The sequence below is a fragment of the Hyperoodon ampullatus genome, assembly GCF_949752795.1.
Source record: "Hyperoodon ampullatus genome assembly, chromosome: 1".
Taxonomy (NCBI): domain Eukaryota; kingdom Metazoa; phylum Chordata; class Mammalia; order Artiodactyla; family Ziphiidae; genus Hyperoodon; species Hyperoodon ampullatus.
Genome location: NC_136914.1, coordinates 118,447,546 through 118,472,764, shown reverse-complemented (window position 1 = coordinate 118,472,764; position 25,219 = coordinate 118,447,546). Strand labels below are relative to the sequence as shown.

At 40.5% G+C, this 25,219-nt stretch overlaps 1 protein-coding gene across 1 annotated transcript in view; it reads right to left on the bottom strand.

Annotated features, from left to right (window-relative positions):
* Positions 1-25,219, bottom strand: part of B3GALNT2 (beta-1,3-N-acetylgalactosaminyltransferase 2) — a gene marked incomplete at both ends in the record, with an annotated part of 62,874 nt that overhangs the window by 29,856 nt on the left and 7,799 nt on the right. Inside the window, 3 exon segments of the mRNA XM_079697596.1 lie at positions 4,675-4,868; positions 8,805-8,905; positions 21,193-21,340. Of these exon segments, the coding sequence (XP_079553722.1) occupies positions 4,675-4,868; positions 8,805-8,905; positions 21,193-21,340 (443 nt within the window).

Below are 25,219 nucleotides of genomic sequence, written 5' to 3'. Positions count from 1 at the left end.
TGCTTATAGTAATCTCTCATGATCTTTTGTATTTCTGCAGTGTCAGTTGTTACTTCTCCTTTTTCATTTCTAATTCTACTGATTTGAGTCTTCTCCCTTCTTTTCTTGATGAGTCTGGCTAATGGTTTGTCAATTTTGTTTATCTTCTCAAAGAACCAGCTTTTAGTTTGGTTGATCTTTGCTATCGTTTCCTTCATTTCTTTTTCATTTATTTCTGATCTGATCTTTATGATTTCTTTCCTTCTGCTAACTTTGGGGGTTTTTTGTTCTTCTTTCTCTAATTGCTTTAGGTGCAGGGTCAGGTTGTTTACTCGAAATGTTTCCTGTTTCTTAAGGTGGGATTGTATTGCTATAAACTTCCCCCTTAGAACTGCTTTTGCTGCGTCCCATAGGTTTTGGGTCGTCGTGTCTCCATTGTCATTTGTTTCTAAGTATTTCTTAATTTCCTCTTTGATTTCTTCAGTGATCACTTCGTTATTGAGTAGTGTATTGTTTAGCCTCCATGTGTTTGTATTTTTTACAGATCTTTTCCTGTAATTGATGTCTAGTCTCATAGCATTATGGTCGGAAAAGATACTTGATACAATTTCAATTTTCTTAAATTTACCAAGGCTTGATTTGTGACCCAAGATATGATCTATCCTGGAGAATGTTCCATGAGCACTTGAGAAAAATGTGTATTCTGTTGTTTTTGGGTGGAATGTCCTATAAATATCAATTAAGTCCATCTTGTTTAATGTATCATTTAAAGCTTGTGTTTCCTTATTTATTTTCATTTTGGATGATCTGTCCATTGGTGAAAGTGGGGTGTTAAAGTCCCCTACTATGATTGTGTTACTGTCGATTTCCCCTTTTATGGCTGTTAGTATTTGTCTTATGTATTGAGGTGCTCCTATGTTGGGTGCATAAATATTTACAATTGTTATATCTTCTTCTTGGATCGATCCCTTTATCGTTATGTAGTGTCCTTCTTTGTCTCTTCTAATAGTCTTTATTTTAAAGTCTATTTTGTCTGATATAAGAATTGCTACTCCAGCTTTCTTTTGATTTCCATTTGCATGGAATATCTTTTTCCATCCCCTTACTTTCAATCTGTATGTGTCTCTAGGTCTGAAGTGGGTCTCTTGTAGACAGCATATATATGGGTCTTGTTTTTGTATCCATTCAGCCACTCTGTGTCTTTTGGTGGGAGCATTTAGTCCATTTACATTTAAGGTAATTATTGATATGTATGTTCCTATTCCCATTTCCTTAATGGCTTTGGGTTCGTTATTGTAGGTATAGTCCTTCTGTTGTGTTTCTTGCCTAGAGAAGTTCCTTTAGCATTTGTTGTAAAGCTGGTTTGGTGGTGCTGAACTCTCTCAGCTTTTGCTTGTCTGTAAACGTTTTAATTTCTCCATCAAATCTGAATGAGATCCTTGCTGGGTAGAGTAATCTTGGTTGCAGGTTTCTCTCCTTCATCACTTTAATTATGTCCTGCCACTCCCTTCTGGCTTGTAGAGTTTCTGCTGAAAGGTCAGCTGTTAACCTGATGGGGATTCCCTTGTGTGTTATTTGTTGTTTTTCCCTTGCTGCTTTTAATATGATTTCTTTGTGTTTAATTTTTGACAGTTTGATTAATATGTGTCTTGGCATATTTCTTCTTGGATTTATTCTGTATGGGACTCTCTGTGCCTCCTGGACTTGATTAACTATTTCCTTTCCCATATTAGGGAAGTTTTCAACTATAATCTCTTCAAATATTTTCTCAGTCCCTTTCTTTTTCTCTTCTTCTTCTGGAACCCCTATAATTCGAATGTTGGTGCGTTTAATGTTGTCCCAGAGGTCTCTGAGACTGTCCTCTGTTCTTTTCATTCTTTTTTCTTTATTTTGCTCTGCAGCAGTTATTTCCACTATTTTATCTTCCACCTCACTTATCCGTTCTTCTGCCTCAGTTATTCTGCTATTGATCCCATCTAGAGTATTTTTCATTTCATTTATTGTGTTTTTAATCGATGCTTGATTCATCTTTAGTTCTTCTAGGTCCTTGTTAACTGTTTCTTGCATATTGTCTATTCTATTTCCAAGATTTTGGATCTGGGAAATAGAATCTTGGATCAGCTTTACTATCATTATTCTGAATTCTTTTTCAGGTAGACTGCCTATTACCTCTTCATTTGTTAGGTCTGGTAGGTTTTTATCTTGCTCCTTCACCTGCTGTGTGTTTTTCTGCTTTCTCATTTTGCTTATGTTACTGTGTTTGGGGTCTCCTTTTTGCAGGCTGCAGATTCGTAGTTCCCGTTGTTTTTGGTGTCTGTCCCCCGTGGCTAAGGTTGTTTCAGTAGGTTGTGTAGGCTTCCTGGTGGGGGGGACTAATGCCTGTGTTCTGGTGGTTGAAGCTCGATCTTGTCTTTCTGGTGGACAGGTCCACGTCTGGTGGTGTGTTTTGGGGTGCCTGTGGCCTTATTATGTTTTTAGGTAGCCTCTCTGCTAATGGGTGGGGTTGTGTTCCTGCCTTGCTAGTTGCTTGGCATAGGGTGACCAGCACTGTAGCTTGCTGGTCGTTGACTGAAGCTGGGTGCTGGTGTTGAGATGGAGATTCCTGGGAGATTTTCGCTGCTTGATATTATGTGGAGCTGGGAGGTCTCTTGTGGACCCGTGTCCTGAAGTTGGCTCTCCCACTTCAGAGGCACAGCACTAACTCCTGGCTGCAGCACCAAGAGCCTTTCATCCACCCGGCTCAGAATAACAGTGAGAAAAAGTAGAAAGAAATAATTAGTAGAAGAAAGAAAGAGAGATTGAAAGAAAGGAAGAAGGGAAGTAAGGAAGGAAGGAAGGAAGAAAGAAAGAAAGGAGGGAGGGAGGAAGGATGGAAAGAAAGGAAAGAAAGGAGGGAGGGAGGGAGGAATGAAAGCAAAAGGAAGAGTGAATGGAAGAAGAGAGGGAGGGAGGGAGGAAGGAAAGAAAGAAAGAAAGACAGGAGGGAGGGAGGGAGGGAGGGAGGAAGGAAAGAAAAAGAAAGTGGAAAGAAGAAGGGTGGGAGGGAGGGAGGGATGGAGGAAAGAAAAAGAAAGAAGGAAAGGAGGAGCGGAGGGAGGGAGGGAGGAAGGGAAGGGAGGAAAAAAAGAAAGAGCAGGTAAAGTACAATAGAATAAAGTATGAAATATAGTAGCGTTATTAAAATTAAAAAGTAATTATTGAAAAAAAACACGGACCGAAAGAACCCTGGGACATATGGTGGAAGCAAAGCTATACAGAGAGAATCTTACACAGAAGATTACACATACACATTCACAAAAAGAGAGCAGGGGGAAAAATCAAAAATCTTGCTCTCCAAGTCCACCTCCTCGATTTGGGATAATTCGTTGTAAAAAGAGGAAAAGGGCGAAAAGTCTGAAATCTTGCTAAGTCCACCTCCTTAATTTGAGATAATTCGTTGTAAAAAGAGGAAAAAAAAGGGGGGAAAGTCTTAAATCTTGTCCTCAAGGTCCACTTCCTCAATTTGGGATGATTCGCTGTCCATTCATGCACTCCACAGACGCAGGGCACATCAAATGGACCGTGGAGCTTTAATCCGCTGCCTCGGAGGCTGCACAGAGAGATTTCCCTGTCTCTGCTCTCACAGCTCCCGGGTCTCAGCCTTGGACCTGGCCCCGCCTCTGCGCGTAGGTCGCCGGAGGGCGTCCGTTCTTCGCTCAGACAGGACGGGTTTAAAGGAGCCGCTGATTCGGGGGCTCTGGCTCACTCAGGCAGAGGGGAGGGAGGGGAATGCCCTCTCCTCGCGCACCAGGCAACAAAAGGGAAAAAAGTCTCTTGCCTCTCCGGTAGCTCCAGACCCTTTCCCCGGACTCCCTCCGGGCTAGCACTAACTCCTTCAGGGTCTCTTCCTGCCGCCAGCCCCAGTCCTCTCCCTGCGCTCCGACTGAAAGCCGATACCCGAGCCTCAGCTCCCAGCCCCGCCCGCCCTGGCGGCCGAGCAGACAAGTCTCTCGGGCTGGTGTGTGCCTGAGGGCACCGATCCTCTGTGCCAAAATCTCTCTGCTTTGCCCTCCACACCCCTGTTGCTGTGCTCTCCTCCGCTACTCCGAAGCTTTCCCCCTCCGCCACCTGCAGTCTCCGCCCTCGAAGGGGCTCGTAGTGTGTAGAAACCTTCCCTCCTTCACGGCTCCCTCCCACTGGTGCAGGTCCCGTCCATATCCTATTGTCTCTGTTTATTCTTTTTTTCTTTTGACCTACCCAGGTATGTGGGGAGTTTCTTGCCTTTTGGGGGGTCTGAGGTCTTCTGTCAGCGTTCAGTAGGTGTTCTGTTGGAGTTGTTCCACGTGTAGATGAATTTCTGATGTATCTGTGGGGAGGAAGGTGATCTCCGCGTCTTACTCTTCCGCCATCTTCCTCCGGCCTCTTTAGTCCCAAACTTTAAATATTCGTTATCAACTTTTGAAATTCCTTAGGATTTAGGGGATTTTAGGTTGGAAATTTCTTATCTGGTCCAACTCCTCCTTTCCTAGGTATAACACATTTATTCATTGGAATTCTCTCCTCAAACTAGCACTGTAATACATTACACTATAATGTGTCTAATCAGTAAGGGAAGAAAGGTGGAAGTCTCCCAACCTACTTACTCATTGCCATGAGGAAAAGCTGATGATTTTGAAAGAGAAAAGTGGGGAAAAGCATGTACGAAGCAGTGCATACCTCCTGTTCTGCTTGATAAAGCTTGACAGTGATGTTCCTCTGGAAACCCACATCACTGGCATCATAAAACACCCCGAGGCTGGTAATAACGATTGGATAGAGAACTCGGAAGCTCACGCTGACAACACGGTCCTCAGAGAACCCTGATGAAGTGTCTTCCAAAAGACTGAACGCCTCAATTTCCTGATTCAAAACTAAGGAAGTAATGAGAAAAGGAGTTTTACATAATCAAACGAAAACAACCTTTTATTTTACTAATATGAAGTGGGCTTGATAGCAAAATCTAGATAATTATATGTTATATAATTCTTTCACAAATGGCAATAAATTTTTAAAGTGCTTCAGAAATATGGCTGCTTCCAGAAGAAAAAAAGACTCATTTTGAAATTTAAGAATGAAGTTTTCAACCACATCTAAGTAAAATATTTAATTATAAGAACTACTTTAATAAACTTTTTTTATACATGTGTGCGTCTGTATGTATAAATGCTACAGGGGAATATTAAATTTAAAGGCATCTATTAGGAAAGGTTGGATAAATGGGGATAATTAAAACTACTAATTGCAGCCAAAATAATGAGTAAATTTAGTCTTGCTCTGCAAATTCCAAAAGTCCTACGTCTTGTTGAGCAATTTTTGTGATGTCGGGCGATTATCACAATACGAAAGTAACTGAAATCACTTCAAATAACACTGAAAAACTCTTTATAGCGCTATACAGTACTGATAAAAGATGATAAGCATATCACTTTCTCCTGACTTTAAAAAAAAAAAAAAGACAAGCACATCAAACACAGTAAGCATTTCTGACCACCTACTATGTGCCACCTCCCATCATATCTAATCTTTACAACTACTCTACATGGTTGTGACATTATCTCCAGTTTACAGATTAAGAAAATGAGGCCCAGAGATGCATCTGATTAAGGTCACAGAAAGTGGCAGAGCCAGGAATCAAACCCAGATTTATTGACTTAGAATTCCGTGGTTTTTCTATCCCCCCAGAGCTGTCTAATCAAAGCCAAAAACAGTCCTTTTTTTTTTTAACAGTCCTTTTTTGAAAATTTTCTGTTACCATAAATGAATCAGGATAGATTACATGAAGCAGCTAATATGGCTGAGAATATCAGTGTCACCTTGAGAAATAACATAAAAACTTATTTTAAAAGATTATTTTATCAAAGTTCTTTGTATTTTTTAGAGCTGTGGCTTTCCAACTTTACAGATCACACAACCCAATCAGTTAAAAACATTTGTACACATATTAATGTCATATTTATGTACAAAATATACACATATTAATGTCAGTTAATATATTCAATATTAATAAAGATTACATTTTATTTTCAGATAAAAAGAAATCCTGTTTTCTTCCCATACTCCAGCAGATCATTTGGATCCCTACTTTAGAGTTCCTAGAATGCTGTTTTACACTTAGTAGATGTTCAATAAAATGTGACTAAATGGAATTGATGGCTCCTTCCCAATTACACACATGAGCAGGAGGGAAAAAAGGAGGATACAGATTTTGTCATGGGCTGGGGCAAGTACTGGCCGGAGAGTCTAGATTCCAAATATAGTGGATAATAACAAAAGTTTTTCACTTTAATATACTCAGTAAATAGGATATCCAAAGTGAAGCACATCCATTAAAGGCAGTAGGTTAGGCACATTATAACACAACTATTTTCTATCTAAAACAAATGTACCTTGAACTTCAAGCTACTTGGACACAAGATAGCCTGCTGCTTTGATAATGCTATTAGTCAAACTTCTATACATCCAAGAGTATCATGATGATTCATGTTCACGGCGACCTCAAGGTATTTAAATAGATCTAAATGCCATTTAAATTATCAAAGAGATAAAAATTAGGTTCAATGGTAATTTAGTTATGTCTATTTTTAAAAATTGGTAACCTAGGTATTATATATATGAAAATTTTCTATTAGTGAAAAACTTCACTCCTTTACTATTAATGAATAATAGCACTTAAAATAGTAAAAGTCTGGTTAATCTAAAGGTCAGGTTTCTTAAAATTTGGTTTGGCTTGGTTTTGGATTTCAAACATAATTTGTTCTAGGCTACTCTTATATCATCAGTGATACAATATTTTATTAGGTTCATGGTCCCTTTGGGACCCCAGTGAAAGCTAAAGCACCCCCTCCCCCCCAAAAAACAATCATACACAAAATTTTGCTTACACTGTTAACTAAATTCATAGACATCCTAAGTAAGAAACCTCTGCTTTACAATGCAGACCTGAAAATATGGTCCAATTTATTTAAAAAGCTAATTGCAACCCAATTTTATAAAAAGGCAGGTCCTTTAAAAATAACAATATTAAATACTGAACATGTCCCAGGAACTATTCTAAATATTTCATATGTATCAATGTATTTCATCCTCAAGTCAGTCCCTATGAGGTAAGTACTGTTTACCCCCAGTTTACAGATGACGAAACTGAGGCACAGAGTAGTAAATAACTGTTCGAAGGTCATACAGCTAGAAAATGATGCAGCCTAGATTTAAAGCCAGGAGGCCTGACTCCAGAACCCATGCTCTTAACCATTACACTACTGCTGCCTACAAAGGCAAGGTGCACATAATTATAGAGGTGTGACAAATCTTAAAACACCTGAAGTCATAATCAGTGCATTTAAGATTTGGGAGAGTTTCATCTCCCTTAGAACCACAGCTGAACATAATGGGAAATGCTAATAAATAAAGATATATAGGTATAGAGTTATCAACTTTCTAAAATTGGTTCCCTGGTAACACGGAGAACCTAATTAGGATCACCTTTCTTCATCCTCATCAGAACTACCACAAATTTTTAACTGTAAGGAATAAAAAAATATTACTTGTATTTTCAATTTTTTTTTTTTTACTATTTGTTTCTTTTGCAGAAGCTTAGGCAATAATTCTTAGAGAAAGCTGAGTCACAATATTTGTATCAAGGCTATTATAAATCAGCAGGTTGGTGAAATCAGCAGTTTTCCGTAAGTTTAAACTTCAGTAACTCAGGATTTGTCTATGCTTAAGGAATTTCCAGATGCGTTTGAATCATACTGAAAAATAAACTCTCCTGGATCCTAAAATTACATATCTATCTATGAAGAGTCTTCACAGATGCCTAGAGTGGTTAGTCTGTCAGGAAGGATGAAAGCTACATTTTGAGGCAGGTTTGATTTTAGTCCGCTAAAAGCAGACCACAGTACTATTCAGCTCAACAACTCTTCCTCAACATCAAACCTGTGCAGTAATCCCCCCCTCCCCGACCTGCCATCTGTGGTTTTGCTTTTCAGTTACCCACAGTTAACTGTGGTCCAAAAATATTAAATGGAAAATTCCAGAAATAATTCATAAGTTTTAAACTGCATGCTGTCCTGAGCAGCATGATGAAATTTCATGCCATCCATCTCCGTCCTGCCTGGGATGTGACCCATCCCTTTGTCCAGCATATCCCACCCGTGAGTCACTTAGTAGCCACCTCAGTTGTCAGACCGACCCTCAAGGCATCACAGTGCTTGTGTTCACGTCACCCTTATTTTACTCAACTAAGGCCCCAAAGCGCAAGAGTGGTGATGCTGGCAATTCGGATATGCTAAAGAGAAGCCATGAAGTGCTTCCTTCAAGTGAACAGGTAAAAGTTCTCCACTTAATAAGGAAAAAAAAAATCATATGCTGAGATTGCTAAGATCTACCGCAAGAATATTCTATCTGTGAAGTTGTAAACAAGGAAAAAGAAATGTGTGCTAATTTTGCTGTCACACTTCAAACGGCCAAAGTTATGACTACGTGTGGGAAAAGTGCTTAGTTAAATGGAAAAGGCATTAAGTTTGTACAATAAGATATTTTGAGAGAGAGAGACCACATTCACATAAATTTTATTATAGTATGTTGTTGTAATTGTCCTATCTTACTATTACTTACTGTTATTAATCTCTTACTCTGCCTAATTTATAAATTAAACTTTATCATCGGTATATATGAACAGGAAAAAACATGGTATACTTGGTTCTAGCAGGATTTCAGACATCCACGGGGGGTCTTGGAATGTATCCCTCGTGGGTAAGGGAAGACCAGTGTATACAGCAGTCATAAGGCTGAGGAAAAAGAAGACTTACCTGGATTCGTGATGTTGAGTAGTTTGCAGGAATAAGGATCTTCCCTGTCTTCCACAGGCACCTCACAGCCATGAGCACCTATTATGAACTTCACAAGCACACTGAGAGATGTGTTGGCATTAACATCAGTTACTGATCTTCACCTTGCACATGCACGTTTCCTCATGCCCATTTCAGAGCTTTTACTTTGAGACACAAGTATTTATTAGGATTAATACTAACTTAATTTTTTTTTTTTTTTTGCGGTACGCGGGCCTCTCACCGTTGCGGCCTCTCCCCGTTGTGGCCTCTCCCGTTGCAGAGCACAGGCTCCAGATGCGCAGGCTCAGCGGCCATGGCTCATGGGCCCAGCCGCTCCGCGGCATGTGGGATCTTCCCAGACCAGGGCACGAACCCGTGTCCCCTGCATCGGCAGGCGGACTCTCAACCACTGCGCCACCAGGGAAGCCCCTAACTTAATTCTTCTAGTCTAGCAAAAAGGGGAAACAGGCAAACTAGGAGTTGCTAACTACCAAGTGACTTATGTGTAAGCCCTCTACTGCAGGACTACATTAAAGCAAGCATGAGTACGTTCGGCCTGGCCACCAGCAAATGCTCATGCCATTTAACGGCAAACTACAGTAAAGTCAACTTCTCATGCCCACACGTAAAAACACATCTATACCTGCAATCTCCTTCACTCACTTTCTTCTATTTCACAAAGTGTTCCTTTTGCTTGAGTAGTCTTTCTATCCCAGAAGAGGACCTCTCCTCTCCTAGACCTTGCTTCACTAGCCACCTGTGTAACCCATGGATCCTTCCCTACACATTATAAATACGATGAAGTCTGACATTAATTTCTATCCACCTACCATCTGTCCTCATCCCCATCATTTCCTTTACAGTGAAGTCCTACAAAGGAACATCTAAAATTGCAGCCTCTGGTTTCTCATTTCCCACTCATTTTATAAAACAGAAATTTTAGCTTCAGTACCCACCACTTCCACCGAGATGTCTACCACCAATACAACTAGCAATCTGCTGTTCAGTCAACAGACACTCTTCAACCCTTCCCTACTTGGCTTCTCTGGGGCTCAACAATGCAGGTCTCCTTAGAAAGCTCTCTTTCTCCACGTGGCCCTGCTCAGTGGGCTCCCTGGCTCTTCCTGCCCAGCTCATCCATTAGAGTGGATATGCCCCCCCCCAGGGCTTTGCCCTGGGGTCGCTTCTCATTCGACTCACTCTTTCCACTTGCTCTCCCTGGACAATTTCTATCCCCAAGGCTTCAACCAGCCTGGGAATGATTCCTGAATTAGCATCCCTAGTTTAGACCCAACTTCTAAGGAAAAGATCCATGAATTCATCGTATGTCTTCACCTAGACAGCCCACAGACAGCTGTGTACTACAGCCTGCTCCTACTAGGTCATGAGGGCCAACTGCAAAATTTTCAAGAATTTTGTGAGCTGGTTATTAAGCACAGCTTTTATTAAAAATTAAATTTATAAACTTACAATTAAATACATTATATTAAAAACAAAGGAAATAAATGCTCAAATTCATCATTTCTTATTTATTTCTCTATCATCTCTGACATTATATGTATCCATTGTATCTGTATGGTGGGGATATTATAATGGTGTGCCACTGCCTAACTTCCCCAACTCTGTGTTCAGAGACATCACATTAGTTGCTTGAAACTGGCCATGGTGGGAACACTCACAGCATGGAAACTGGCAAGCCCTACAAATAAGGGTTTGATTTATTGTTCTGTTGATTCTCTAGACTTAAAGTGATGGAGAAAATGTTAGTATTGCAGATCAAACTTAAAAATGTGACATGTTTGTGGCCATTCCATTGTGAATAGTACAAAAAATTTAGGAAATACTCTTCCATTGTTCAAAACCTATCATCCGATTCAGCAAAGAAGTCACTTCATTGACTAAGAGTAGAGTTCTGTCACATACCTTAGTTGTCACTTTAGTCTTAATCTTTCTTTTTTTTTTTTTGCGGTACGCGGGCCTCTCACTGTTGTGGCCTCTCCTGTTGCGGAGCACAGGCTCCGGACGCGCAGGCTCAGCGGCCATGGCTCACAGGCCTAGCCGCTCCGTGGCATGTGGGATCTTCCCAGACCAGGGCACGAACCCGTGTCCCCTGAATCGGCATGCGGACTCTCAACCACTGCGCCACCAGGGAAGCCCTCAAGCCCCGTTCTTTGAGAAAGATGTGCAACAGATACTCCCAAAGACCCATAACCTCGGCAGTTCTGCAAGCTATTTTGTATCTATTTAATTCACAGCACATATAACATTTTATTACACTATTACATCTATTTCTTTCTACTAAACTCCAAGCCCCCATAAAGACTCAGGCTATAAGGTATTTATCTATGTATTCTACTATACATAGTATACTACCTGTATACAGAGGATACTTAATAAATACTTGTGAAATTGACAAGTTACAGCTTCACTACAAAGGCTTTTAATTAAATAGCGTCCTTGAAATATATGTGGAGTCTGGCTCCTTCAGTGAAATGCAAGACCTGAAAGTAAGCCATAACCACAGAAATGAAAATGGTTTCTTTTACGAACGGCCAATTAAGGCAGAATACCTTTTATAAACAACTAGCATTTAGAAAAAAAGTATAAACAGAAATGAATAAATGTGTTAAATTATTGCAGATATTTACCAAATTTGTTTTTTTAAGCTATCTTCAATAGTTTTACTAGATCCACAAAATTACTCTGCCCCAGGATGAAGTTTCTGGCTAATATCTGCTTTTATATAGGTATCCCATCATTTTTATAAAACAAATCAACAAGCTTACTAAATTTAAAGTAAGAATGCTATGATAACAAATAAATTACTGGTGAATGCCTGACTGTTAATTCTACTCATTATATTTAGCTCTGAGTCATTCCCTCAATAGTTTTTGAATGTCTTACTCTGTGCCAAGTTAGGTTCAAGGTGCTGGAAATACATCAATGAAAAAAGCTGAAGCCCCTATGATCATAAAACATAGTCCAGTGAGGAAAGACAATTTATAAATATACAACTAAATATAATAAACATGCTAGTTGGTGATATGTATTATAAAGAAAAATAAAGTCAAGTAAGGGAAGACAGAGTTGGAATAGTGCTATGATATCTAAACAGAGACCTGAAGAAAGTGAGGAAGTGAGCCATGAGGACATGCAGTGGAGGAATGGTACAGGCAGGGGGAACAGCAAGTGCAAAGGCCCTGAGGCAGGAGCACATTTAGGGTACTGAAGCACAGTGAGTGGCCAGGGCAGGGAAGTAGATGTAGATAAGGTCAAAGACCACAGTAAAGACCTGGGATTTCACTCTGAGCAAGAAGAGAAGTCAGTGGAGGAGTATGAACAGAAAACTGACGTAATTTGACTAATTTCAAAAGGATCACTCTGCCTACTGTATGGAAAATAAAACACAGGGGATCAAAGGTGGAAGCAGGAAATTCAGATACAGAGGCTTCTGCAATAATCTAGGTGAGGGGTAATGGTGGCCTAGACCAGGACGGTGGTTCTGATAGCTGTGGTAAAGGTGTTGAGAAGTTGGATTCTGGATACAATGTAAGGTAGCGCCAAGAAGATATGCTAATGGATCCGATGTGGCATATGAGACAAAGAAGGATCAAGATAACTCTGTTCTGTAAATTGTAAAAACCTCATATTTTCCTGACGCCTCAATATCCCCACAAACAGGCTGAAGCAGCCCGCCCAGATGACCAGGTCCACTCGGGTGACAAGGCTGGTCCCTGCCACAAGTTCCCCTTCTTGCCCTCCCCTGACAGTGACCTTGTGACATTCAAACCCAACAATGAAATCCCTCATGCCTTTTGCATGTACACTCCACCCTGACCCCAAGTAAAGACACCTGCCCACGGGTCCTCACTCTCTCTCGGCTCCCCGCCTGCTTCGGTGAGCCTGCTCCTTGGACCCTCTTCCCATGTGGCCCCCTGTGTGGTGTGCCGGGCCTCCCTCTCTAGGACCTGTGAGCATGACAGATCCTTTCACTTCCGATGCCCCTCCCAGTGTAATTCCCGTTGCCGTGCTGGAGCGACCCTTACAGACCCCACAAGGGGGACTCACTCCTCCACTCACAGCTCAGACACCAAAGTTTTCATCTGAGCAACTGCAAGAGATGGGTCATTACTTTCTGAGATGGGAAAGGTTAAAGGAAGTGCAGGTTTTCAAGGTGGTTCTGATGGTAGTGATGACTCCGAAGCCTTTTTTTCACTTGCTGGGTAATAGGTTCTATTATCATTGGGATCCTGAACTAGAGAAACCTGTCTTGAAAACGAATGAAAGCTGCTATGAGTGGCTCAAGGGGAAGATGGCGGAAGAGTAAGATGCAAAGATAACCTTCCTCCCCACAGATACACCAGAAACACACCTACACGTGGAACAACTCCTACAGAACACCTACTGAACGCTGGCAGAAGACCTCAGACCTCCCGAAAGGCAAGAAACTCCCCACGTACCTGGGTAGGGCAAAAGAAAAAAGAAAAAACAGAGACAAAGAATAGGGACGGGACCTGCACCAGTGGGAGGGAGCCATGAAGGAGGAAAGGTTTCCACACACTAGAAGCCCCTTCGCGGGCGGAGACTGTGGGTGGCGGAGGGGGGAAGCTTCGGAGCCACGGAGGAGAGCGCAGCGACGGGTGCAGAGGGCAAAGCAGAGAGATGCCCGCACAGAGGATCGGTGCCGACCGGCACTCACCAGCCTGAGAGGCTTGTCTGCTTGGCCGCCGGGGCGGGCGGGGCTGGGAGCTGAGGCTCGGGCTTCGGTCGGATCCCAGGGAGAGGACTGGGGTTGGCGGCGAACACAGCCTGCAGGGGGCTAGTGCACCACAGCTAGCCGGGAGGGAGTCCGGGAAAAAGTCTGGAGCTGCCGAAGAGACAAGAGACTTTTTCTAAGAGCGCCGCTTAAAGGAGCTCCAGAGATGGCGCGAGACGCGGCTATCAGCGCGGACCCCAGAGACGGGCATGGGACGCTAAGGCTGCTGCTGCCGCCACCAAGAAGCCTGTGTGCAAGCACAGGTCACTCTCCACACCTCCCTTCCGGGGAGCCTGTGCAGCCCACCACTGCCAGCATCCTGGGATCCAGGGACAACTTCCCCGGGAGAACGCACGGCGCGACTCAGGCGGGTGCAACGTCACGCCGGCCTGCCGCCGCAGGCTAGCCCCGCATCCGTGCCCCTTCCCCCCCACCCCGGGCCTGAGTGAGCCAGAGCCCCCGAAGCAGCTGCTCTTTTAACCCCGTCCTGTCTGAGCGAAGAACAGACGCCCTCAGGCGACCTACACAGAGAGGCGGGGCCAAATCCAAAGCTGAGCCCCGGGAGCTGTGCGAACAAAGAAGAGAAAGGAAAATTCTCCCAGCAGCCTCAGAAGCAGCGGATTAAATCTCCACAGTCAACTTGATGTACCCTGCATCTGTGGAATATATGAATAGACAACGAATCATCCCAAATTGAGGAGGTGGACTTAGAGAGCAAGATTTATTATTTTTTCTCCTTTTCCTCTTTTTGTGAGTGTGTATATGTATGCTTCTGTGTGAGATTTTGTCTGTATAGCTTTGCTTCCACCATTTGTCCTAGGGTTCTTTACGTCCGTTTTTTTTTGTTTTGTTTTTTTTACTTAAAAAATTTTTTTTTCTTAATAATTTTTTTAAGTAACTTTATTTTATGTTACTTTATTTTCTTTTATCCTCTCTTCCTTCCTTCCTCCCTCCCTCCCTCCCTTTCTTTCTTTCTTTCTTTCTACTTTTTCTCTCTTTTATTCTGAACCGTGTGGATGAAAGGCTCTTGGTGCTGCAGCCAGGAGTCAGTGCTGTGCCTCTCAGGTGGGAGAGTCAACTTCAGGACAAGGGTCCACAAGAGACCTCCCAGCTCCACATAATATCAAATGGCGAAAATCTCCCAGAGATCTCCATCTCAACGCCAGCACCCAGCTTCACTCAACGACCAGCAAGCTACAGTGCTGGACACCCTATGCCAAACAACTAGCAAGACAGGAAAACAACCCCACCCATTAGCAGAGAGGCTGCCTAAAATCACAATAAGGCCACAGACACCCCAAAACACACCACCAGATGTGGACCTACCCACCATAAAGACAAGATCCAGCCTCATCCACCAGAACACAGGCACTAGTCCCCTCCACCACGAAGCCTACACAACCCACTGAACCAGCTTTAGCCACCGCGGACAGACACCAAAAACAACGGGAACTACGAACCTGCAGCCTGCAAAAAGGAGACCCCAAACACAGTAAGATAAGCAAAATGAGAAGAGAGAAAAACACACAGCAGATGACGGAGCAAGATAAAAACCCACTAGACCTAACAAATGAAGAGGAAATAGGCAGTCTACGTGAAAAACAGTTCAGAGTAATGATAGTAAAGATGATCCAAAATCTTGGAAATAGAATAGAGAAAATGCAAGAAACAGTTAACAAGGACCTAGAAGAACTGAAGATGAAACAAGCAATGATGAACAACACAATAAATGAAATTAAAAATACTCTAGAAGGGATCAATAGCAGAATAACTGAGGCAGAAGAACGGATAAGTGCCCTGGAAGATAAAATAGTGGATATAACTACTGTAGAGCAGAATAAAGAAAAAAGAATGAAAAGAACTGAGGACAGTCTCAGAGACCTCTGGGACAACATGAAACGCACCAACATTCGAATTATAGGGGTTCCAGAAGAAGAGAAAAAGAAAGGGACTGAGAAAATATTTGAAGAGATTATAGTTGAAAACTTCCCTAATATGGGAAAGGAAATAGTTAATCAAGTCCAGGAGGCACAGAGAGTCCCAAACAGGATAAATCCAAGGAGAAACAGGCCAAGAAACATGTTAATCAAACTGTCAAAAATTAAATACAAAGAAAACATATTAGAAGCAGCAAGGGAAAAACAACAAATAACACACAAGGGAATCCCCATAAGGTTAACAGCTGATCTTTCAGCAGAAACTCTGCAAGCCAGAAGGGACTGGCAGGACATATTTAAAGTGATGAAGGAGAAAAACATACAACCAAGATTACTCTACCCAGCAAGGATCTCATTCAAATTCGACAGAGAAATTAAAACCTTTACAGAGAAGCAAAAGCTGAGAGCATTCAGCACCACCAAACCAGCTTTACAACAAATGCTAAAGGAACTTCTCTAGGCAGGAAACACAAGAGAAGGAAAAGACCTACAATAACGAACCCAAAACAATTAAGAAAATGGGAATAGGAACATACATATCAATAATTACCTTAAATGTAAATGGATTACATGCTCCCACCAAAAGACACAGATTGGCTGAATGGATACAAAAACAAGACCCATATATATGCTGTCTACAAGAGACCCACTTCAGACCTAGAGACACATACAGACTGAAAGTGAGGGGATGGAAAAAGATATTCCATGCAAATGGAAACCAAAAGAAAGCTGGAGTAGCAATTCTCATATCAGACAAAATAGACTTTAAAATAAAGACTATTAGAAGAGACAAAGAAGGACACTACATAATGATCAAGGGAACAATCCAAGAAGAAGATATAACAATTGTAAATATTTATGCACCCAACATAGGAGCACCTCAATACATAAGGCAAATACTAACAGCCATAAAAGGGGAAATCGACAGTGACACATTCATAGTAGGGGACTTTAACACCCCACTTTCACCAATGGACAGATCATCCAAAATGAAAATAAATAAGGAAACACAAGCTTTAAATGATACATTAAACAAGATGGACTTAATTGATATTTATAGGACATTCCATTCAAAAACAACAGAATACACATTTTTCTCAAGTGCTCATGGAACATTCTCCAGGATAGATCATATCTTGGGTCACAAATCAAGCCTTGGTAAATTTAAGAAAATTGAAATTGTATCAAGTATCTTTTCCGACCACAACGCTATGAGACTAGATAGCAATTACAGGAAAAGATCTGTAAAAAAATCTGTAAAAAATACAAACACACAGAGGCTAAACAATACACTACTTAATAACGAAGTGATCACTGAACAAATCAAAGAGGAAATAAAAAAATACCTAGAAACAAATGACAATGGAGACACGACGACCCAAAACCTATGGGATGCAGCAAAAGCAGTTCTAAGAGGGAAGTTTATAGCAATACAACCCTACCTTAAGAAACAGGAAACAGCTCGAATAAACAACCTAAACTTGCACCTAAAGCAATTAGAGAAAGAAGAACAAAAAACCCCCCAAAGTTAGCAGAAGGAAAGAAATCATAAAGATCAGATCAGAAATAAATGAAAAAGAAATGAAGAAAATGATAGCAAAGATCAATAAAACTAAAAGCTGGTTCTTTGAGAAGATAAACAAAATTGATAAATCATTAGCAAGACTCATCAAGAAAAAAAGGGAGAAGACTCAAATCAATAGAATTAGAAATGAAAAAGGAGAAGTAACAACTGACACTGCAGAAGTACAAAGGATCATGAGATTACTACAAGCAACTCTATGCCAATAATATGGACAGTAGGATACAACTAGGAAGAAATGGACAAATTCTTAGAAATGCACAACCTGCCAAGACTGAATCAGGAAGAAATAGAAAATATGAACAGACCAATAGCAAGCACTGAAATTGAAACTGTGATTAAAAATCTTCCAACAAACAAAAGCCCAGGACCAGATGGCTTCACAGGTGAATTCTATCAAATATTTAGAGAAGAGCTTACACCTATCCTTCTCAAACTCTTCCAAAATATAGCAGAGGGAGGAACACTCCCAAACTCATTCAAGGCCACCATCACCCTGATACCAAAACCAGACAAGGATGTCACAAAGAAAGAAAACTACAGGCCAATATCACTTATGAACATAGATGCAAAAATCCTCAACAAAATACTAGCAAACAGAATCCAACAGCACATTAAAAGGATCATACACCATGATCAAGTGGAGTTTATTCCAGGAATGCAAGGATTCTTCAATATATGCAAATCAATCAATGTGATACACCATATTAACAAATTGAAGGAAAAAAACCATATGGTCATCTCAATAGATGCAGAGAAAGCTTTCAACAAAATTCAACACCCATTTATGATAAAAACCCTGCAGAAAGTAGGCATAGAGGGAACTTTCCTCAACATAATAAAGGCCATATATGACAAACCCACAGCCAACATCTCCTCAATGGTGAAAAACTGAAACCATTTCCACTAAGATCAGGAACAAGACAAGGTTGCCCACTCTCACCACTCTTATTCAACATAGTTTTGGAAGTTTTAGCCACAGCAATCAGAGAAGAAAAGGAAATAAAAGGAATCCAAATTGGAAAAGAAGAAGTAAAGCTGTCACTGTTTGCAGATGACATGATACTATACATAGAGAAACCTAAAGATGCTACCAGAAAACTACTAGAGCTAATCAATGAATTTGGTAAATAGCAGAATACAAAGTTAATGCACAGAAATCTCTGGCATTCCTATACACTAATGATGAAAAATCTGAAAGTGAAATCAAAAAAACACTCCCATTTACCATGGCAACAAAAAGAATAAAATATCTAGGAATAAACCTACCTAAGGAGACAAAAGACCTATATGCAGAAAATTATAAGACACTGATGAAAGAAATTAAAGATGATACAAATAGATGGAGAGATATACCATGTTCCTGGATTGAAGAATCAACATTGTGAAAATGACTCTACTACCCAAAGCAATCTACAGATTCAATGTAATCCCTATCAAACTACCACTGGCATTTTTCACAGAACTAGAACAAAAAATTTCACAATTTGTATGGAAACACAAAAGACCCCGAATAGCCAAAGCAATCTTGAGAACGAAAAACAGAGCCGGAGGAATCAGACTCCTGGACTTCAGACTATACTACAAAGCTACAGTAATCAAGACAGTATGGTACTGGCACAAAAACAGAAATATAGATCAATGGAACAGGACAGAAAGCCCAGAGATAAACCCACGCACATATGGTCACCTTATCTTTGATAAAGGAGGCAGGAATGTACAGCAGAGAAAGGACAGCCTCTTCAGTAAGTGGTGCTGGGAAAACTGGACAGGTACATGTAAAAGTATGAGATTAGAACACTCCCTAACACCATACACAAAAATAAACTCAAAATGGATTAACGACCTAGATGTAAGGTGAGAAACTATCAAACTCTTAGAGGAAAACAGAGGCAGAACACTCTATGACATAAATCACAGCAAGATCCTTTTTGACCCACCTCCTAGAGAAATGGAAATAAAAACAAAAATAAACAAATGGGACCTAATGAAACTTCAAAGCTTTTGCACAGCAAAGGAAATCATAAATAAGACCAAAAGACAACCCTCAGAATGGGAGAAAATATTTGCAAATGAAGCAACTGACAAAGGATTAATCTCCAAAATTTACAAGCAGCTCATGCAGCTCAATAACAAAAAAAACAAACAACCCAATCCAAAAATGGGCAGAAGACCTAAATAGACATTTCTCCAAAGAAGATATACAGATTGCCAACAAACACATGAAAGAATGCTCAACATCATTAATCATTAGAGAAATGCAAACCAAAACTACAATGAAATATCATCTCACACTGGAGAATGGCCATCATCAAAAAATCTAGAAACAATAAATGCTGGAGAGGGCGTGGAGAAAAGGGAACACTCTTGCACTCCTGCTGGGAATGTGAATTGGTACAGCCACTATGGAGAACAGTATGGAGGTTCCTTAAAAAACTAAAAATAGAACTACCATATGACCCAGCAATCCCACTACTGGGCATATACCCTGAGAAAACCATAAGTCAAAAAGAGTCATGTACCAAAATGTTCATTGCAGCCCTATTTACAATAGCCAGGAGATGGAAACAACCTAAGTGTCCATCATCGGATGAATGGATGAAGAAGATGTGGCACATATATACAGTGGAATATTACTCAGACATAAAAAGAAACGAAATTGAGTTATTTGTAGTGAGGTGGATGGACCTAGAGTCTGTCATACAGAGTGAAGTAAGTCAGAAAGAGAAAGACAAATACCGTATGCTAACACATATATATGGAATCTAAGAAAAAAAAATGTCATGAAGAACCTAGGGGTAAGACGGGAATAAAGACACAGACTTACTAGAGAATGGACTTGAGGATATGGGGAGGGGGAAGGGTAAGCTGTGACAAAGTGAGAGGGTGGCATGGACAAATATACACTACCAAAAGTAAAATAGATAGCTAGTGGGAAGCAGCAGCCACATAGCACAGGGAGATCAGCTCCGTGCTTTGTGACCACCTAGAGGGGTGGGATAGGGAGGGTGGGAGGGAGGGAGACGCAAGAGGGAGGGGATATGGGGATATATGTATGCATGTAGCTGATTCGCTTTGTTATACAGCGGAAACTAACACACCATTGTAAAGCAATTATACTCCAATAAAGATGTTAAAAAAAAGGGGGCTATGAATAAGATAGGAAATCTATAAATGTTCACTACTGGTGGCAAGAAAATTCACATTTGTGATTCCCTCGAATAGGTACTCAGTCACAAGCGTGCCAGCTGAATGCAATCCTGAGGGCCTTCTCTGCTTATCAGTGACTTCGCATAAGCAGAGAAGAATCGTCACATAACTAGAAGTCGAAACTTCCATGCTTCGCTTCCACTAGTCCCTCACTATATAATCTTCAGAGGCTGCTTTCCCTGAGAAGACTAAGGCCTTGGGTTCCTAACCAACAACCGAGCCATCTAATGCCAACATGTGACGTGCTACCCAAGCTCAGGCCTGGAAGGGTGGTCGGAAAAAAGAGTATAGCAAACTATACAAACTGATCACACACAACCAAATGATACAGAGCTGAAAAAAATTAAGTATATCTCTTTTAGCTTAAAATCTTGGTTAAATTTACTTTTTGGGCTCAACTACGTGGAGGAAAAGCAAAATGAAATAGTCATTTCTCTGAGGAAAAGAGGTCATACATCTGAATTAACATCTCTGACTCTCCAAGAAGAGATTTTTCTGAACACTTATTCAATACATCACACAAGGTGTGAACTCAAGAAACCTACCGTTGGGGCTTCCCTGGTGACGCAGTGGTTAAGAATCTGCCTGACAATGCAGGGGACACGGGTTCGAGCCCTGGTCCGGGAAGATCCCACACACCACGGAGCAACTGTGCCCGTGCGCCACAACTACTGAGCCTGCGTGCCACAACTACTGAGCCCATGTGCTGCAACTACTGAAGTGCGCACACCTGGAGCCCGTGCTCCTCAACAAGAGAAGCCACTGCAATGAGAAGCCTGTGCACTGCAACGAAGAGTAGCCCCTGCTCGCCGCAACTGGAGAAAGCCCACGTGCAGCAATGAAGACCCAATGCAGCCAAAAAAAAAAAAAAAAAAAACGTACCGTTGACTTAATGCTGGGTGTTGTACTAAATGCTTCAGCCAGGTGCTTCTTATCACATTGCGAAGTTCATGGTTATTGCGGGCTGACAGCACACCAACTACCACATCATAATGACTAGATTTCCACTGGGGAAGTAAGGCCAACTGACCTAGAAATAAGCAATAGTAAATTAGCAATGTCATTTTTCAATTACTGTTAAGTTCAGTATGTAACATAAAAATGTTTATTACAAGATAATATAAATATATGTTTATATTTGCAGAAAATACAAATAAATACAAAGAATAAAAAACCTAAAGCACTCATAAAACTCACCATCCAGAGATAAGCACTACTAACATTTTGGTGCAGAGGCTTTTTGCTTCCACACCTATGTATGTATTCGTGCTCACCCAAGTATATATGTAAATTCTTTAAAACAAGTAAGATGTTTCTGATAAGAATCAATTTGGAAGGTCAATGTGGCATAAACCACACAATAGTAGGCAGGAAGAGCCAATTATAAAATGCTGGCTTTTTATTTTAGCTGTAAAAGTTATTTAACTCCTTGAGCCTCAGTTTCCTTAAGTAGAAATGGGTGGAATAATACTTCTCATAGAGTTGTTGTAAAAATTAAATGATATAATGTGTATAAAGGTTCTGGTTTGGTAGCAGGCAAAGCGTGGGCATTCAACAGCAACTAACAACAACAACAAATGTGCTGTCAAAGGTGAAGTCCTACATGAATATTAGTTATTAACTTTGGGAGATGAAGTTGAAGGACTACCGTGCTGGAAAGAATCAGAACTCTTATTCATGCCAATAAATACTACAGCCAGCAAATATTTATCACTTGAATAGTGCAAAGGATGAAGGAGGGGAAACGTTTCTAGTTAAAAAACAAAATCAAGGGACAAGTCATTTTTTACTATCATATTTAATGGACAGGATTACGTTTTTAAAATATGTCCTTAGAGGGACTTCCCTGGTGGCCCAGTGGTTAGAATTCCAGGCTTTCACTGCTGTGGCCCCAGTTCAATCCCTGGTCAGGGAACCAAGATCCCACAAGATGCACACCACCCCCACCCCAAAAAACTGTCCTTAGAGAAAGATAGAGGGAAAGATACTTTGTCCCTGTTTTTCATCACCAGTTTCAAAGCTTGAGAGCTTCAAGCTAATATATAGCTCTCATTAGGGATCCCATTTCATCTCTTTCTTCAGCGGCAGAAACTGATCCCACAATGTTTCCAAAAATAAATTACTGCAGGCCAGAGAGCTTTACTGTATTAAATGAAATGTTTTTATATATCATAGAATCTAGGTATTCAAAAGACAACAAAGACATGTTGATATTTCTTCAAGGGAGAATAATTTAAATGCTTATGTAAAATTGGCAATGACAACCTAGTCCCTCCCCCTATTTTTTCACAGAGAAATATTAGCAGTAAGTACACTTTATAGACAGGAGTGAGGAAAATGCAGTGACCAGACATATCTGACATTGATTCTATAGCCAACGTGCTGCACAGCATCAGTAAGAAGTTACTTAAATCCTTGTGCCTCAGTTTCCTAATCAGAGAAAGCTGATACCGATAACAGTCTTTAGATACTCTATTTCATCTGTTTCAAAATGTCTTCTCAAAGGATTAAAAAGCTTTAAAAGATTAGAAGAGCAAAAATTATATGCATCCCAAATGCCTCATTTATCTGACTTCATGAGAAAACAAGGTTGCTGCACAAAAGTAAAATTTCAAAATAACTGAAACATCCCTTTAAATGCCAAACATCACTACCTTATTTTTGACGGGTAATCAAAATAAATCTTTTCGAGATGGATTATATGAAACATCATTTAACCTTTTCTTAATGACAAAATCTTCTTAAAATTTTTCTCAAATTTCTCTCTTTATCATTAATTCTAGTCATTAGCTTCAGTTCAAATTCTTACCTTTCACCTGGACCTACAAGGCTATCCTAATAGTTCCTCCCACACTTCTCCATGAGATTTTTCTAAAAATAAATAAATAAACAGACACGAAGATAACCATGTGGTATGTGAAAACCTCATGGATTATCGCTGAAAAGTACTTTTTTTTTTTTTTTTTTGCGGTATGCGGGCCTCTCACTGTTGTGGCCTCTCCTGTTGCGGAGCACAGGCTCCGGACGCGCAGGCTCAGCGGCCATGGCTCACGGGCCCAGCCGCTCCGCGGCATGTGGGATCTTCCCGGACCGGGGCACGAACCCGTGTCCCCTGCATCGGCAGGCGGACTCTCAACCACTGCGCCACCAGGGAAGCCCGAAAAGTACTTTTTGATCTTATTCCACCTCTCTCTGCCACTGCCAATCCTCTCTGCTTCTCATCCACATCTTAGCTGCCTCTACTGAACTGTTACTTTTTACATGCACTTCTCTTTTTATTGCAGAAGAGAAGTACATGGCAGATTCTGGCCTTTTAGAGAACTTCTACTTCCAGAAATACTGAAAAATAGGTTTTTAAAGCCTCAACCAAAAAACTGTTAGAATAAACAAATTCAGTAAAGTTACAGGATACATAATCAATATACAAAAATCAGCTGTATTTCTACACAGTAATAAACTATCAGAAAGAGAAATTTCAATCACATCAAAAAGAATAAATACCTAGGAATACATTTAACCAAGGAGGTAAAAGACCTGTACACTGAAAAGTAAAAGACATTGATGAAATAAATTGAAGAATACAGAAACAAAAGATATTCCATGCTTGCTAATCAGAAGAATTAATATTGTTAAAATGTCCATACTAGCTAAAGCAATCTACAGGTACAGTGCAATCTCTACCAAAATTCCAATGGCATTTTTCAGGAATAGAAAAAAAAAAAAACCCTAAAATTTGTATGGAACCACAAAGACCTCGAAAAGCCAAAGCAATCTAGAGAAAGAAGAACAAAGCTGGAAACACCATGCTTCCTGGTTTCAAACCATATTATGAAGCTACAGTACTGGCATTAAAACAGACACACAGATCAACAGAACAGATTTGAGAGCCCAGAAATAAACCCACGTGTATATGGTCAATCCATTTACAACAAAGGAGCCAAGAATATACAGCGGGGAAAGGACAATCTCTTAAATAAATGACGTTGGGAAAACTGGACAGCCACGTGCAAAAGCATGAAACTGAACCACTAACTTATGCCATACACAAAAATCAACTGAAAATGGATTAAAAACTTGAATGTAAGACCTGACACCATAAAGCTCCTATAAGAAACCATAGGTAGTAAGTTCCTTGACTTTGGTCTTGGCAATATTTTTTTTAGATTTGACACTGAAAGCAAAGGCAACAAAAGCAAAAATAAGTAAGTGAGACTACATCAAACTAAAAAGCTTCTGCACAGCAAAGGAAACCATCAACAAAATGAAAAGGCAACCTACCAAATAGGAGAAGATATTTACAAATCATATATCTGATTAATATCCAAGATATACAAAGAACTCATACAACCCAATACCAAAAAACAAAGAATCCCATTTAAAATTGGGCAGAGGATCTGAATAGACATTTTTCCAAAGAAGACATGCAGACTGCCATCAGGTACATGAAAAGGTGCTCAAAATCACTAATCATCAGGGAAATGCAAATCAAAACCACTATGAAACATCACCACACCTCTTAGAATGCCTATTATGAAAAAGATAAGAAATAACAAGTGTTGGCGAGAAGGTGGAGAAAAGGCAACCCTCATGCAATGTTGGTGTGAAAGTAAATTGATGCAGCCACTAAAAAATGAAAAACAGTATGGAGGTTCCTCCAAAAATTAAAAATAGAACTACCATATGATCCAGCAAAACCACTTCTGGGTATTTACCTGAAGGAAATGAAAACATTCACTAGAAAAGACATATGAATGGGGATGATATGCATGATAGTGAACATGGGGATGTTCGTTGCAGCACTATTTACAACAGCTAAGACATGGCAGTAACCTAAGTGTCCACTGATGGATGAATGAATACAGAAAATGTGTTCTTTATACACAGTGGAATATTATTCAGCCATAAAAAG